Source organism: Nicotiana tabacum, chromosome 14 (genome assembly GCF_000715075.1).
Source record: "Nicotiana tabacum cultivar K326 chromosome 14, ASM71507v2, whole genome shotgun sequence".
Taxonomy (NCBI): domain Eukaryota; kingdom Viridiplantae; phylum Streptophyta; class Magnoliopsida; order Solanales; family Solanaceae; genus Nicotiana; species Nicotiana tabacum.
In genome coordinates, this window is record NC_134093.1 from 109,517,574 (window position 1) to 109,533,490 (window position 15,917).

Genomic DNA, 15,917 nt, shown 5'->3' on the forward strand with positions numbered 1-15,917 from the left:
TATCACATAACCTAAGCATGATTTCTAACATGATTTACAATTAAATTTCTTCAACACATAGAGAGTATGTCACTTTCCCCTCAGTGCATGCCCACACGCCTGTCATCTAGCATGTGCGTCACCTCCAAAATAATCATATGACACAAAAATCCGGGGTTTTATACCCTCAGGATCAGATTTATAACTGTTACTTACCTCAAAATGTGAAATTCTTTACTCTGCTATGCCTTTGCCTCGCAAATCGGCCTCCGAATGCCTCGAATCTAATCACAAATAATTCGTTTCAGTCAATAAAATTTTTTGAAATTAATTCCATATGAAAATACAATTTTTCCATAAAAACCCCGAAATTTAACTCCAAAAATCGCCCGTGGGGCCCACGTCTCGTAACCCGACAAAAGTTACAAAATTCGAAAGCTCATTCCACCACGAGTCTACCCATACTAATTTTACCAAAATCCGACCTCGACTCGACCTCCAAATCTTCAAATCTTATTTTCAAATCCCTAAGTTAAAACCCCTTATTTACACCTCAAAAACATGTAATCTAGTCGGATTATTCGATAATAATTCAATATTATGTAGTAGAAATGATCACAAGGGACTTACCTCAAGTTTTCCTGTGAAAACCTTGCTCATAAATCGCCCAACCCGAGCTTGAAATGCCCAAAAATGGCAAAAGCTCGGAACCCCTATGTTTTTGTACTGCCCAGGGGTTTTCGCACCTACGACAACTTGGCCTCTTTTGCGCCAACCGCATGTGCGGAAAAAGCCCTCGCATTTGCGCCTTCGCCCGCATCTGCGTGCCTGTGTGCGCTTCTGCGCAAGTCGCTTCTGCGCACATCCTTCCGCATCTGCGCACACGCAGGTGCAGAATTTCCCTCGTACCTGCAACTAATGCCTCACAGCCCTTTGCCTGCATCTGCGCTTGCCAGGCTCTCTTATGCGAGCTCACCCATGCGATGGAATTTCCACAGGTGCGATTGCATCAGATGGCAGAAACTTCAACTTTTTCTTCTTAGTCCGAATTTGATCCATTAATCATCCGAAACTCACCCGAGGACCTCGGGACCTCAACTAAATACACCGAAAAGTCCTAAAACATCATACGAACTGAGTTGAGTCTTCAAATCACATCCAACAATACTAAAAACATGAATCACACATAGATTAAATCCTAATGAACATTGAAACTTCATAATTCTACAAACGACACCGGAATTTATCAAATCACGTCCGATTGACCTCAAATTTTGCACACAAGTCATAAATAACATAACAGAGGTATTTCAATTTTTAGAATCGGATTTCGGCCCCGATAACAAAAAGTCAACCCCCCGGTCAAACTTTCCAAAAATTCGACTTTTGCCATTTTAAGCCTAATTCCACTACGGAACTCCAAACAGTTTTCCGGACACGCTCCTAAGTCCAAAATCACCATTCGGAACTATTGAAATTACCATAATTCAAATCCGAGGTCGTTTACATATAAGTCCGTATCCGGTCAATTCTTCTAACTTAAATTTTCAATTATGAGAATAAGTGTCTCGTTTCACTCTGAACTCCTTCCGGACCCGAACCAATCAACCCGGTAAGTTATAAAATAACTGTAAAGTATAAATTGAGTAGTAAATGGGGAAATAGGGTTATAATAGCTCCACACTATCTCCAAATTTCGCTTCCATTCTTTTGAGAAGCTAGCAGCACGAGGAGATTTTGACATGTTTGGTGCATTCACAGTGTGTGGGAGTAACGATTGCTGTCCGGTAACAATTTCAAAAGCACTTTTGTTTGTAATATAGCTCTTTTGTGAATTGAAACACAGTTGAGCAGCATCCAAAAGCTTCACCCAGTTCTTCTGCGATCCGGTTACAAAGTGGCGGAGATATTCCTTCAGCATGCCATTGAACCGCTCTGTCTGTCCATCAGATTGCGGATGAAAACTTGAGTTGTGACTCAGTTTTGACCCGGGGCTCTTAAAGATTTAGGTCCAAAAGTTGTTAGTGAAGTGTGAGTCGCGATCACTAACAATGTCTTTAGGCAGGCCCCAATATTTGACGACATGAGAGAAGAAGAGTCGAGTTGTATCCTCTGTTGAGATGTATTGTGGGGCTGCTATAAAGGTAGCATACTTGGAAAACCGATCCACCACAACCAAGATAGCTGTGAGATCTCCGACCTTGCATAATCCGGTGATGAAATCGAGGGAAACACTTTCCCAAGGTCTCTTTGGGACAACTAGTGGTTCCAAGAGTCCCTCTTGTGTCAAGCGGTCCGACTTGTCCTTCTGGCATGCTAGACAAGTCTTCACATACTAAACGATGTCATCGGCCATTTGAGGCCAATAATATGCACGGCGAAGTAATGCCATGGTGCGGTCTTCACCGGGATGGCCGGCCCACAAAGTATCTTGACATTCCGCCAGAAGAGTCCTTCGCAGATTTCCTCCTTTAGGAACATAAAGTTGGTTCCCTTTCACTTTCAGGAAACCATCTTCCATGTAGAACTGAAGAGTCTTTCCCTATCCTACCAAATCAACCAAATACTGTGCAACAGGATCCTTGATGAGTAGATCCTGTATCTGGTCTTTGATGGTGGTGGATACTTCGCTCCCCATTACGGTGGCGAATAGGAACACCGATGCTAGATCAACTCTCTGATTGAGCACATCAGCAACATGATTGGTCTTCCCACTTCGGTACTCCAGGTTGAACTGGAATTCCGCTAGGAGTTCCTGCCACCTGGCATGTCGACCATTCAGCTTCGGCTGGTCATGAAATGGCTAACAACTATGTTATCTGTCTTGACCACAAACGGGGTTCCCAGCAGATAGTGCCTCCAAAGGCGTAAGCAATGGAAAGCAATGAATAATTCTTTCTTTTGGGCGGCATAGCGCCCCTCTGCATCCTTCAACTTCCGGCTCTCGTACGCTACCAGATGCCCTTCTTGTAGCAAGACTCCTCTAAGGGCATAGTTGGAGGCATCCGTTTGTACCTCGAATGGCTTGGCCAAATCAAGAGGGCCAAGATGGGGCTACTAGACATAGCCGCATTCAATGCATTGAAGGTCTCCGCTCACCTGGGTCCCCAATCCCAAGGCATGGCCTTCTTGAGGAGTTCTGTCAAGGGCACTGCGATGAGGGAGTAATTTTTCACAAATCACCGATAGAAATTGCATAGGCCAAGTAACTCCCTCAAGGCGTGGATATCCTTAGGCGGCGACCAATCTGTGATAGCCTGAACCTTCTGTTGGTCCATCTTGATCCGCTCTTCCTCAATGACATGTCCGAGGAAGTCAATCTATTTTTGAGCAAATGAGCACTTGGACAGCTTCTCATATTGTTCGTGCTCCCGCAATCGGGCTAGGACCTTTCGCAAGTGCTCCATATGTTCTTCAAGTGTTTTGCTATATACCACAATGTCATCCAAGTAGACCAGCACGAATTCGTCAATGTACTCTCGAAAGATTTGGTTCATCACGGTGCAAAATGTGGCTGGAGTATTAGTTAAGACGAACGTCATAACTAGGAAGTCATACGACCCATATCTTGTCACACAGGTCGTCTTGTGCTCATCACCCTCTGCAATCTGAACTTGCCAATAACCTGTCTTCAGGTCTATCTTGGTGAACACTGTCGCACCACCCAGTCTATCGAACAAGTCCGCCATTAGTGAAATACGGTACTTGTTATTCACGGTGTTTTGGTTTAGAGCCCGATAATCCACACAGAGTTGCAGGCTGCTATCATGTTTCTTTTGGAATAGCACAGGGGAACCGTATGGGGACTTGGAGGGCACGATGATCCCTGCGTCTAGCATTTCCGTCAACTGTCTCCGAAGTTTGGTGAGTTTGGATTGTGACATTTTGTAAGGCGCTCGGCACCAACTCAATCTCATGGTCCACAGTGTGCCTAGGTGGGATTTGCTTTGGCATGTCCTGTGGCATGACATCATCAAACTCCAGTAGCAACTCCTTCACGGGTGTATGAATGGGACCCGATGAACGTTATATATCTTCAATGCACAGGGCTGCCATGAACGTAGGTTCATGTCTTTTGACCCCCTTCTTCATGGGCATGCACGGGATAATGCAGGGCTTGTACCTATTTTTTACCATCATCAGTAGCATGTCTGCATATGGTACGGGCATGGTGTTGGTTTCACTTATGAATTCCAAACCAACTATCAACTCGAAGTCATCTATTATCACCACTTGCAGGTTGAATTTTCCTTCGTAAGGACCAAGCTTCACTGGTACCTGTTTGGATATTCCACCTACTGGCTGATGAGGTGAGTTGATAGCCTTGACACGACCTTTACCCTTTCCGACAACTAGACCAAGGCGCTTCACCTGAGTCGAGGCTAAGTAGTTGTGGGTAGCACTCGTGTCTATCATGGCCCGAATGGGCTTACCATTTACCTTCATCTTGACGAACATTAAGGTCCTCTCTTGTTAAAGAGGATTCCTCTCATCCACCTTCTTTTTTCCTTTCTTAGTGATTGAAAAGGGGTCCTTCTTCTTACGGATACCAGTACTGGTTTCCGCTAAAGCCTCAGAAATAGAGCCAACAATTGCATTAAAGACACCTACTGGTTCGTTCTGGTCCACATCATCTGTGTCGTCATCGCTCCTATCCTCAAAAGTTTGATAGGCGTTCATCTGTGTATGTGGGCATTCATTATTACAATGTGGTCCGTCGCAATGACGGCATCCTGAAGGGGGCTTTCTTCCCCGATCATTGTTGTTTGATGCATCACTATTGCTGCCTGAGGAGGGAGCTTTAGATTTGGTTGCACTCCGATCTCCCCCACTTCTGCTAGGGCCACCATCACTAGGCTGGCTCCTTTTGTATCCCGCTCGAGCAGGCGGTTGAGGCCTATCCTTCCAAGCTTCCACTTGATAGTCCCCAAGACATTCAGTTGCTTGGATCGCCTTGGGTAGGGCATCTACCCTTTGCCTGTGCAGCTCCATACGAGCATAAGGTTTCAACCCTTCCAAGAAGGTTAAGAGTTTGTCTTTGTCCCCCATGTCACGTATGTTCAGCATGAGCACAGAGAAATCCTGCACATAATGCCGCACTGATTTGGTATGGCGGAGCTCCCATAGCTTTCTCCTTGCATTGTATTCAATATTTTCGGGGAAGAACTATAGGCATATGGCGGCCTTCAGTTCTGCCCATGTCTCGAGAGTATCTTCATCGGCCTTGATGGCTTCGTACTTCACCCGCCACCAGAGTTTAGCATCACCCTGAAGATACATGGCAGTAGTTGCTACCTTCTTAGCTTCTTCTAGACCCCCCCACGACATCGAAGTATTGTTCGATGTCAATGATAAAGTTTTCCACTTCTTTGGCATTCCGAGCTCCACTGTATGGCTTTGGCTGCGAGGGCGAGGTTCACAACACTCCCGATTTGGTTTCTGCCTCCTCGAAGCAGGCCTTGTAAAGTAGCATTGACAACATTGAGCTGGCATGTCAAGTTTTCTATAATTTGTTGCATGGAAGTCACCATGTCTGCCTCTTGTTCCCTGTAGGCTAAATCCTCGGCATGATCTTGTTGGAGGCCCTCAAATTTGCCAAAAGGTTTGGCTACTTTTGTGACTGCCGTTTGTCGGTCTCACTCAAAGTCGCGACTGATATTTTCTATGTCAACTTCGGCCTGGAGCATTCTGGGTCTAGCTCGTCCAACCTTTGCACTAGACTGGTTCTTAGTTCAGGTACCGTATCCACGATGGGCCGTAATACGCCAATCATCTCTTCAAGGGCCACAATGAGGTTCCCATTATTCACCATGGTCAAAAATAGAGGAAATGGCAATGTGTTCCCTCATCTGATGTCGAGACTAGGCTCTGGTACCAACTGTTATGCGGCGCCTTCCTGAGATTCCTTGGAAGGACAACGTAAGGCTAAGTAACTGATGTCAGTGCAGTTACTATCCGCCAATTAAGGTCCCATCTGTACGCTAGACGAGATTGTCAGTGTCGTACGGGAAAATCAATATCAAGAGCAATTGAGAGAACATATATGAGAATTGAGAATGAAAGAAAGCTTGAATGCATTAATAAAAGCTATTACAGACAAGCAACACGGTGTCGAGGGAGAGAGACACTAGTACAGAGAATTGTTTGCTTACTAGAAAGTTTGATTGCTTGATCCCTCCTAATAATGCTTAAAAATAATAAACCAAAGTTACAAGACTAGACCTAACTAAGCTAGAGAAACATAATGGAAGTTCACAAAATAAAACTACTATATATTTACAATGAAAAGGATTTAGTTTTCTACAAGGTAGAAACAGGTCCGTTATCAGCAACCTTGTCTTTGGCATCATGGTCTGCGCGTGAGGCGCTATTGGCATCTGCCTATGGTTGGGTGTTGGCGAGGGATGTCGGTGGGGTGACAGAGGCACATGCGCGCTTGTCACCTGGCGCAGCCAAGAACACGGGGCCGTCTGTGGCGCTATGCGTTGGGAGGCTTGCTACGACGCCACGGGACGCGTTCAAAGGGTCATAGGGAATGGCTGGAAAGCCGACCATGACATAGCTAATGTCAAATTTAATTTTTTGTATTTTTATTAGGTAGAATAGCCTGACATGAACCTGTACTTGTTCGTATTTGTCATCCCGGTCCCTATATTCAACGAAGTTTCATCCAAACACCTGAACTCAGTCAAAACAAGTGTTTTAAATCCCTTCGGCATTACGTGTTGGTCACTCGCCCTGACGTGGAGAAAATATCGTGTTCCCTTCAGATAAATTAATGCCATATCTTTATTTATTTAAATATTACTTTTTAAAAAAATTTCAACTCCATCCCCATCTTCCTATATTCTCTCATCGGGAAACAACCGAAAAATCAGAGTTGCCTCCACCATTTTGCTCTCTTTCCTCCTTTCTGAGCACAATCTTAAACCCCAATTCATATACATAAAACTCTTTAATTTTCATAAAAATATTCTATCTTGCTTCATCCCTTTACTCTTACTATTTTAGGTAAAATTCAGATCACCATGGCAATCTTAGAATTTATAGACACACAAAAAGGGGGCAATAACCAACGAGCAGCGTACCATAACTAGAAAACAAAGAACTACATCGCTCGAAGTATTTCACTGCCGAGCACCACAAAGTAAAACCAGATCGCTGGAAAATAATTACTAGCGGACTCCACCATCTACTTCTCCACTCACCAGACTCCTTTGGAAAACCCATGACCACCATGGACTAATGAACACGGTCGTAGAAACAATCACCGGAAAAATTACTTCGCATTTTCATAGCTTCTTGATATCTTTAAAATCTTTAACCCCATTAACAGATCTGTTTATTTAGCTTCCCTAAATGAAAATTCTTCTTCTTTTTATACTATACTTTTAATTTTGTTGATGACTATCCGCAAAGCCAGAGGGGTAGGGGGGGTTACGACAGGAAAGAGGGGGGAGAAGAAGAAGGGAAAAACGGGGGGGACAATAAGGCCGCAGTGGTAGGGATGCTTGTAAAAATTGCACGGGCACTCTATTTGGTCACTCCCATTTAACATATACCCACTTTTTAAATTCTTTTTTAATCTGTACCCACTGTTTAAACAACTTCAGGCCTTTTTCTCTTCTTCTTCTTCTTCTTCTTCTTCTTCGTCTTCTTCTTCTTCTTCGTCTTCTTCTTCGGGTAACACTGATATTATATAGTATTTGTGAACATATTTTAAGGTAGTTTATTATGTTTTACATTGGTGAGTTGTTGTGGTGCTTTATGTTTTGCTATTGCTTATGCTTTCATCTTTTTCTTTTTCTTAATTGCAAAATGGGTTCAATAGATTTATTGTTGTTTTGACAAATAGATGATTGAGGTTTGATTTTGATAATATTTGGAGGTTATATTTCAAAATTGAGCTCATTTGGAGTAGATTTAGTTATTAAATCGTATACTGGATTGTTAAAATTCGAAGAACAAACTTTTTGTTCTGGGCAATTTGCATTTCAGGCCTATTTGGTCTTGCATGAAAACGTTACTTGCACTTCAGACATTTTGGCCTTAAGTGCATCTGAAGTGCAATTTTTTACTTCAGACTTATTGGGCTTAAGTGCATGAAACCATTAGTTGCACTTCAGACCTATTTGGCCTAAGTGCATCTGAAGTGCAATTTTTTCACTTCAGACTAATTTTTTTTAACTTCAGACCGGATAAGTATGAAGATGATCGTAAAGTGTGTAGGCTTGCAAATATTTTTGCAAGTGGGTATAAGTTTAATTGTGATCCAAAAATCGGGTATAGATGCAAAAGCTCCGAGATGCTTGGGTTGGGCAATTAATTTACTCTTTTTCTTTTAATGGTTATTTTTTATTTTTTAATATTTAAAATCAAAATTAATATGTCCACTCTCTTTTTTAGAGTGTGTAACCACTCATTTTTGTGGCTCAGCAAAATGAATGACACATAAGCTCAGTCAATGGTCAGAGGGATTTAAAATACATGTTTTGACTGAGTTGAGGTGTGTGGACGAAACTTCATTGAATACAGGGACCGGAATGACAAACACAAACAAGTACAAGTATCTGTCAGGCTATTATTCCTAGCTTTTTATTATGCAGAATAGTTATTTTATGTGGGCATTTTACTAATTCAGTTTTGATACTTTTAGCTTTCTACTTTTAGTATAATATGATATGATATGATAAAGTAAACTATTTAACTATTAAAGAAAAAAGGACTCTGGACTTGTGCGTGGGGTTCGGATGTGCCACGATGAGTACAATCAAATCCAGATAGATTGAAGATAAAATCAGTGAAGCAAATTCAAAATCCTAATTAGCTTTAGAACTCGTAGCAATAGTATAAGGGAGATGTCATTAATAATAAGTATGTTTTATTGTACAAAACAAGTATACTAAGTGTCCGTTTAATTTTTATCTTTAACCTAGCTAGTTGATTTCAACTATATGGTACTCTTTCCTTTTTAGTTTGTTCCAAAAAGAATGACCTTTTTTATATATTTGAAAATAACTTAACTTTTAATTTCTCTTTTTGTCCATAATTATAACTTTTTATAGCTACAAAAATATCATGCTAATGTTTAATACCACAATTTCTAAAAATATGTCTTTCTTTCTTAAAATCATGCCCAATCAGTTACAGCTACATAATAAAACAGAGGGAGTATACACTAGATACATCGAGAAATTTACATGATTAGCAAATTAATTAAACTGATCGTAATATGTTTATTATCCTCTTTTGTAGGTCTAAATCTAGAGACTATTACATGTTGGTTACTTTTTAGGTAAGCTTATAATATTAAAAAACGACAGTTTTACTCTATCAAGATAAAGATGGAAGGCATGTATTAGCGGACCCAGGATTTTCATCAAGCGGATTCAATATAAGAAGAAGTAATGCATAAAGAAATCAACAAAATGAATTATTATTAATTGAAAAATAATCTAATATATTAGTCCAACTGTACTCTGTGAGTTTTCATTTCATGAAACCTATTCATAATTGTTTCATCAGAAACACTATTAAACATTTCTCTTTCTACATAAGGTACCAAACAACTACTCATAAATTCATCATTCAATCGATTTCGCAATTCACTATTGATCAACTTCATTGCGGAAAAAGCTCTTTCAACTGTAGCAGTGGCAACTGGGAGGAGCAACACATATTTCACTAGGCGAAACACAAATGGATAATTCAAATGTTTCTTTGTCTTAACTAGCTTTTCAGAAAGATCACTAAGTCCTTTTAAATTAGAGAACCTTTCATCAACATCACGGATATCAACGATATAAGTCGCAAGCTTATTCTCAAGAGTAATCATACTATTTTCATCAAAATCATCAGGATATAATTCAGCCATTCTCAATATCTTCTTGATGTCAAAACTAGAAAATGAGTCAACTGGATTCAAGCAAGCGACTCCCATAAGCAAATCTGTTGTCTCCTCATTAAAACGCTCTTTGAGTTCATGAAGTTGCCAATCAATAATCTTAATAAACACATTAACACGATAATGATGTGAAATGGTATGCTCTGCAACTTTGCGTCGAGATCTTCCAGAGTTAACATAGAACTCATCAAAATTAGGTATCACTATGCCATGCTTGATACAAAATGCAGACACCTTGTCAATAAGTGGATCCCATCATTCATCCCTTAGGCTTTGCAATCGTTTCCTTGCCACATCAACAAGTAGAACAACATTTGCAATATCATGTTCTTTCTTATGTAAGGATGCATTAAGCTCATTTGTGATCACCAAAACTTCTCTCATTAAGTGTAACATGAAAGCAACCTAAAATGTTTGACATGTTCTAAGATATCTTGTCACCTTAGCTCTTTCTTCTAAAGATCGAGCATCAACAACGATAGTATCTAGAACATCAATAATAGAGCCAAACATATTAATAATGTTCTTAGAAAATTTATAATGCGACCCCCAACGAGTATCAGCAGCTCTAGCTAGACCAAGTTCTTGTTTTAAACCCTTGCCAGTATCAAGCTCTCCCATATCTAATGCCTCTTGAAGTTTTTCTGCTTGAGATTGTCGAAGATCAACCATACGTTTAAAAGAACCTCCCACTACATTTAATACGTTAGAAACCAACAACACAAGTTCTTACACTTCAAGACATTTTTTACAGACTGCAACAAGGGTTAGTTGAAGTTGATGAGCAAAACAATGAATAGAATCAACTCATCTACTTTCTTTTTTAATCAAAGTTTTAAGGTCACTTAGATCCCCTTGCATATTGCTTGCTCCATCATAGCATTGTCCACGTACATAAGATAAACTCAAAGAATGTTGAGCAAGGTAATTAGCAATTGCTTCCTTTAAACATAAAGTACTAGTGCCACGAACATGTACGATCCCAATAAACCGCTCCACCACAACTCCCATTCTATAAACATAGCGCAAGACAATAGCCATTTGTTCCTTGCGTGAAATGTCACAAGATTCATCCACTAACAATGCAAAATTGTCACCATTTAGATCCACTATGATAGCTTTAATTGTCTCAAGCTTACATGCAGTGACAATATTATTTTGAATTTTATGAGAAGTCAACTTATCATATTTTGGAGCGTTTTCCAACACAAGATCACAGATTTTATCACACCTTTTCGCATACCACTTAAGGATTTCAAGAAAGTTAACTTTGTTTAATGATGATTCATCTTCACGATATTCGCGGAATGTTAATCCTTGATTCAGAAGGAGTCTCACCGCCTCCATTGAAGCCTTTAAACGAATTCAGTGTTCGAGCTTTGTTTGAGTGGATTGCCTATCAAATGCAGTTTGAATTGACTGTTTTTGTTGCATTAGATCTTCACATTTTTTCTTTGCTTGGTTATGAATACTGTTCAGCCCTCCAATATGCATGCCTAATCTTTTCTTTTTTTGCCAACTTTTAAATCCTATACTTGAAAATACATCACCTCTACCTTGATGAATGCTTTCATCTTGAAATAAATAACAACACAAACAATAAGCTGCATCTATCACGCTATACTCCAACCAATCATGATATTGATCAAACCATTTGGGATAAAACGATGCTTTAAACCAGAAAAATCTCTTTTAGGAAACTCGTGATTTCGAGGTTGGTAAGGACCTCTTTGAAGGTATGCTCTTCTAATCTCATTACGCTTATTTGGATGATAGTCCCTAATAGATATTCTTTCCTTTGGATCAGCCTTTAAAGAGTCCAGATCAACTCCTTGCCTTTGTTTTTTAGACAAAGGAGGTTGTTCTTCTAATTGGTTCAGATTTTCTTCCCCGAGAGGAGCATTTTGATGGGAAAAACTTGATTGTGGCAACTTGGAAGATACTGGAGCGAAATTTCTCTTCATTGAATTTTGAAACTGGATTACCAAATTAAATTTCTAATTAGAACAATAATTTAATAAGTATATTTAAACTAATGTTTCAACTAGCATCACAAACAAGAATAATCTTAAACTCGACTCACAAAATAATGATGGTGATTGGTGCCAATTCCCAAATTACAAGCGATAAGAAATACCCAAAGCCAACTGTAATTATCAATGATTTTAAGAGGTGCAAATTTTTCTTATTTGAAGAAATCACAATTCACACACAACAATGCTAATTTTATAATCAGAGATAATTAGATACATTATACAAAGAGTAGAGAACAAAGAAAAACCTGATTTGGTGACTTTGCTGATGGCACGAAAGGTGGATTCTAGCGAGAAGGCAGTGGGCAAACAAAAGTGAGGCAACGGCCGATGGTGGAGACCTTGAGGTTTGAATGTTTTATGGGTGAAAGTTTTTAACCAAGAGACATGAGGTTTTGGGATTTGGAGATTATTTAATATTTAATATGTAGTTTTAGTTTTCCTAATGAATAAAGAAATAGGTTTACATAGCAAAAAAAACAAAAGAGAGGCAAAAACGTGTAGCCTAGGTCTACACTTTTCAAATTATAGTTTTATTTAGAAAAGAAACAAAAAATATATATTTTTTATTTCTAATGAAATATACCTATATACACAGTATAATTTTTCGACGAAACGGGTTCATATGGACCCGTTTGATCCCATGTAGATCCGCCCCTGCTTGTAGTTTAATACGTTTGAAAATACCACCTAGTTGTAATACAAAGTAGGTTTAAAATGGTGTATCGCCAAATAGACTGTTGTTAAGGGAACAATCCACTGAAAATATTAAAACCGCTGCTAAACTCACTGCAGCTAAGTGACATCCGCCCATAATAAGAGCATCAACAAATTGCTGCTTTAGGTATAGACGATCAATTAATAATTAAGTGATAGTTATGCAATATTCTTGAGCATTTTATTATTTTATGAAATTTTTTATCCTGAGATTAATTATGCCAAAGAAGTTAACCAAACAATTTTATGTAGGTTTTCTTTTATGGAACCTTAAACATCATATCCGGTCAAATACCGTCACCTAAAGTAGAATGAAGTATTAGTATAAGTACTCTTTTGGAACAAACCGAATAACAACCAAACCAACTAGCTATATTCCTTCACTGAACGGAATTACAAATAATTAGAAATTGCAATGAAACAGTAAAGGATAATTGAGAGATAACAGAGAGGGATGAGAGGACATAAATACATTATAGAAGAAGGAGATGAGAAGCTTAGACAGAGAGAGATGAGAAGTACAGACTACAGAGCTTTTCACATAACATTTGCCTAATCTTCCAAACCCAGACGATAACCCCTTTTATTCACTTAGTCACGTGCTTCCTTAACCTGGATCCCGAACAAGTCTTTTGTTGGACTTTCTAAATCTTGGACCTCTTCGCGGTTTAGCCCCCGGCCCAGCAGCCTCTGTCCAAATATTATCTGAGTTATCTTGGTTCCAACAATACTCCCGCCCTCAAAAAGAACCTTGTCCCCAAGGTTCGAGTAGAGCCACACTAACATTATATTAGCAAAACTTGGATATGTGTCAAGAGTTGACCAATGTCTATCAACCTTAAGAATTGATGAATCAAATTTAGTGTCCTTTGCCCATTCTAAATTATCAAGAGGAAGAACAAAAGCCGCAAATCTACAAATTGCTTCCTGCTCCTTCACCTTAAGTGCAACAATTTCCATTATCTTCTTTATACCAAGAGAGCCACGAGAACCAGTAACACTTACTAGTTCATAGCAATAAGACAGATTGAGGTAGTCAAATGATTCAGGGTCCCCCAACCTACACCTTTTGTTCATCTCCGCGGGTACTGCATAAAGAAGATAGAAACAATGATGATTCCGTTCAAAAACTAAAAATAATAATTCTTGAGACCTTTCAAGGAGAAACGTTTCCCTTTCTACACTAGATACTCTTCTAGACTTGTCAAACTGAGTCTCCAGAAATACACCACAACAGCTTGAATTGACAGTTTGTACTGTTTTGGCATTGCTATTTAGTTCAAGTGCTGGGTTTGACTCAAGAAGTTGCTGGTCCCTACTGTGTTTTGCAATGCTTATACATCCAACAAAATAGGCAAGATAACACATAAGCTTCCCAGTAGTTATAACCTTTCCAACTCTACTGTTAGGACCAACCAAGATAGAAATGCTTTTACCCTCAATTATCTTCGGCATGTGAACACTATCAGAAACAACAATTGAAGCTCTTTTCATCAAATCAACCTCTACATCATCTAATAGAAGCACATTTTCCATCATAGTCAAGCTACAAGTATATAGTGCAGCAAACTCATGCATTAAAGAATCGGGCGAGAACTCAAGAGATTGTAGTATAAAAATAATGAAGTCATCGGCACCACATCTAGCAACTGCTAAGGCAAAATCAGTTAGCAAACGGAAAGAATGGATACCCCATTTTCGTCCAAGATCCCATACTTGAGTCATAGAATTAGCATATGTAATGAGGTAAAACTTGCCAGTAGATTCCACTAATAATAGTGTCGCAATGTTCACTGTATAACTTGTTAGAGCCATGAAATTGGAAAGTATTCCTGGATCCCATATAAAAAGATTCATCGCAGGTTGTTGAGCAAGTAAATAACAATCAGTTATTCTAACATGTTGAAACTTAATATTTCTACAAGGTGAAATAAAAAAATCAGAGAAAAGGAGATTTTGGTCACATATAGGCATATTCTTCTCAGTTCCACCACCACAACAACTCATCCAGTCAAAGGAAATCTGATCTTCACTCAACTTAGCAAATCATCCAAGCTTGCTAAGTCCATAAGAGGCCAAAGCTTAACTATTTCTTCTTTAGCATTCTTTCCCACAAGGACATTGCCAGTAGACCAAATGCCAATAGCATTAATGTACTTTGTTTCTCCAATTATAATCTTTGTCGCTCTATAATACTGAGAGCAGATGTAAGAAATATTTGGTTCCTTTTCAATCATAGCTTTAGCATATCCCCAGTCACATAAATTGACCGGAGAAGCCTGGAAATTCACTAAACGATTGTGATGTTTAATGTCTTTGCGACGTATGCTGATAGTGCGACAAACGTAGGACAATACCGCAAAAGTCTGAAATGTGTAAAGCTTCACAGGTAAGAGAGTGTGTTTAGATGTCCTATATTGCAATAGAAGAACCTGGAGGAGTCTGATAGTGGTTACCATGAACAAATACACACCAGGATCAAATGGGAACTGATTCAAAATGCATAGATCATTGGGCATGGAATCAATATGACACTCTAATATCTTAATAATCTGCTTGAAATCATCTACAATCATGACTGAACAATATCTTCCAGCGCCAACAATTGTGGTGAACAATCCAAAACTAGGATCAAATGAAAAGTACGGTGAAGTAGACCTTGCTTTATAAACTAGATCACACACTGCAATCAACAATCTAACAGCTTTATTGGCCTGAATATTTGTTGACTGCTTGGAGTAACTTTTAGCAAATGTCTGGAGTACTCCCTGTATATTCTCTGCCATAGCAAGTTCTCGTGTTCTTGACAATAAGAAACCATGAAACTTTTGCTCCTGCCCAGTATCAACCCAACTGCATTTGTGTAGGTTAACATCATGGTGATGGAATAACATATTTTGATTAGCACCAGTAAATGGAAATACGCTCCCAGGAAATCTCCCAATAGCATTCGACATTACATATCCTTGTCTAGCAAAAGGAATTTTATAACCACTTATATCCCTTAGAGGAGAAATTTCTAACACCGGAGATGCATTGTCTCTTGCAATTTCCTCCTCTTTATGTTTAAATTTCAGTAGTTTAGCTACAATACAATTGTAACCAGTTAAACCCGCTAAGGAAGTAATGGGAACAGAGTTTGAAGAAATACCTATCTGATTAACTAGAACCTCAGTAGTAACCTCGGTTTCCAAGGTCTCAGATCTGGACCTCAACTGATTTTGCATTGTTTAAAGCAGATTCCGTTGTATCAGTAAGGACTTCAACATCCGATCTCTCAGTAG

At 39.3% G+C, this 15,917-nt stretch overlaps 2 protein-coding genes across 2 annotated transcripts; both read right to left on the reverse strand.

The window, feature by feature from the left end:
• Positions 1–9,442: 9,442 nt before the first annotated feature.
• LOC107772782 (uncharacterized) lies at positions 9,443–10,555 on the reverse strand. The gene is made up of 2 exons (XM_016592256.2): positions 10,325–10,555; positions 9,443–10,096 (listed from the first exon to the last, which is right to left on the reverse strand). The coding sequence occupies exons 1-2, from the start codon at positions 10,553–10,555 to the stop codon at positions 9,443–9,445; spliced, it is 885 nt and encodes a 294-aa protein (XP_016447742.2).
• A 135-nt stretch (positions 10,556–10,690) lies between these two features.
• Positions 10,691–11,230, reverse strand: LOC142169087 (uncharacterized). Its single transcript, XM_075230294.1, has one exon. It carries the CDS (start codon positions 11,228–11,230, stop codon positions 10,691–10,693), a length of 540 nt encoding a protein of 179 aa, XP_075086395.1.
• Between the last annotated feature and the right edge of the window lie 4,687 nt (positions 11,231–15,917).

Coding starts and splice junctions, on each gene's coding strand:
- LOC107772782 (XM_016592256.2), bottom strand. CDS start 10,555: ATGGTTGATCTTCGACAATCTCAAGCAGAAAAACTTCAAGAGGCATTA. Junction 10,097..10,324: donor CTTTAGAAGAAAGAGCTAAG/GTGACAAGATAT, acceptor TTTTGTATCAAG/CATGGCATAGTGATACCTAA.
- LOC142169087 (XM_075230294.1), bottom strand. CDS start 11,230: ATGGAGGCGGTGAGACTCCTTCTGAATCAAGGATTAACATTCCGCGAA.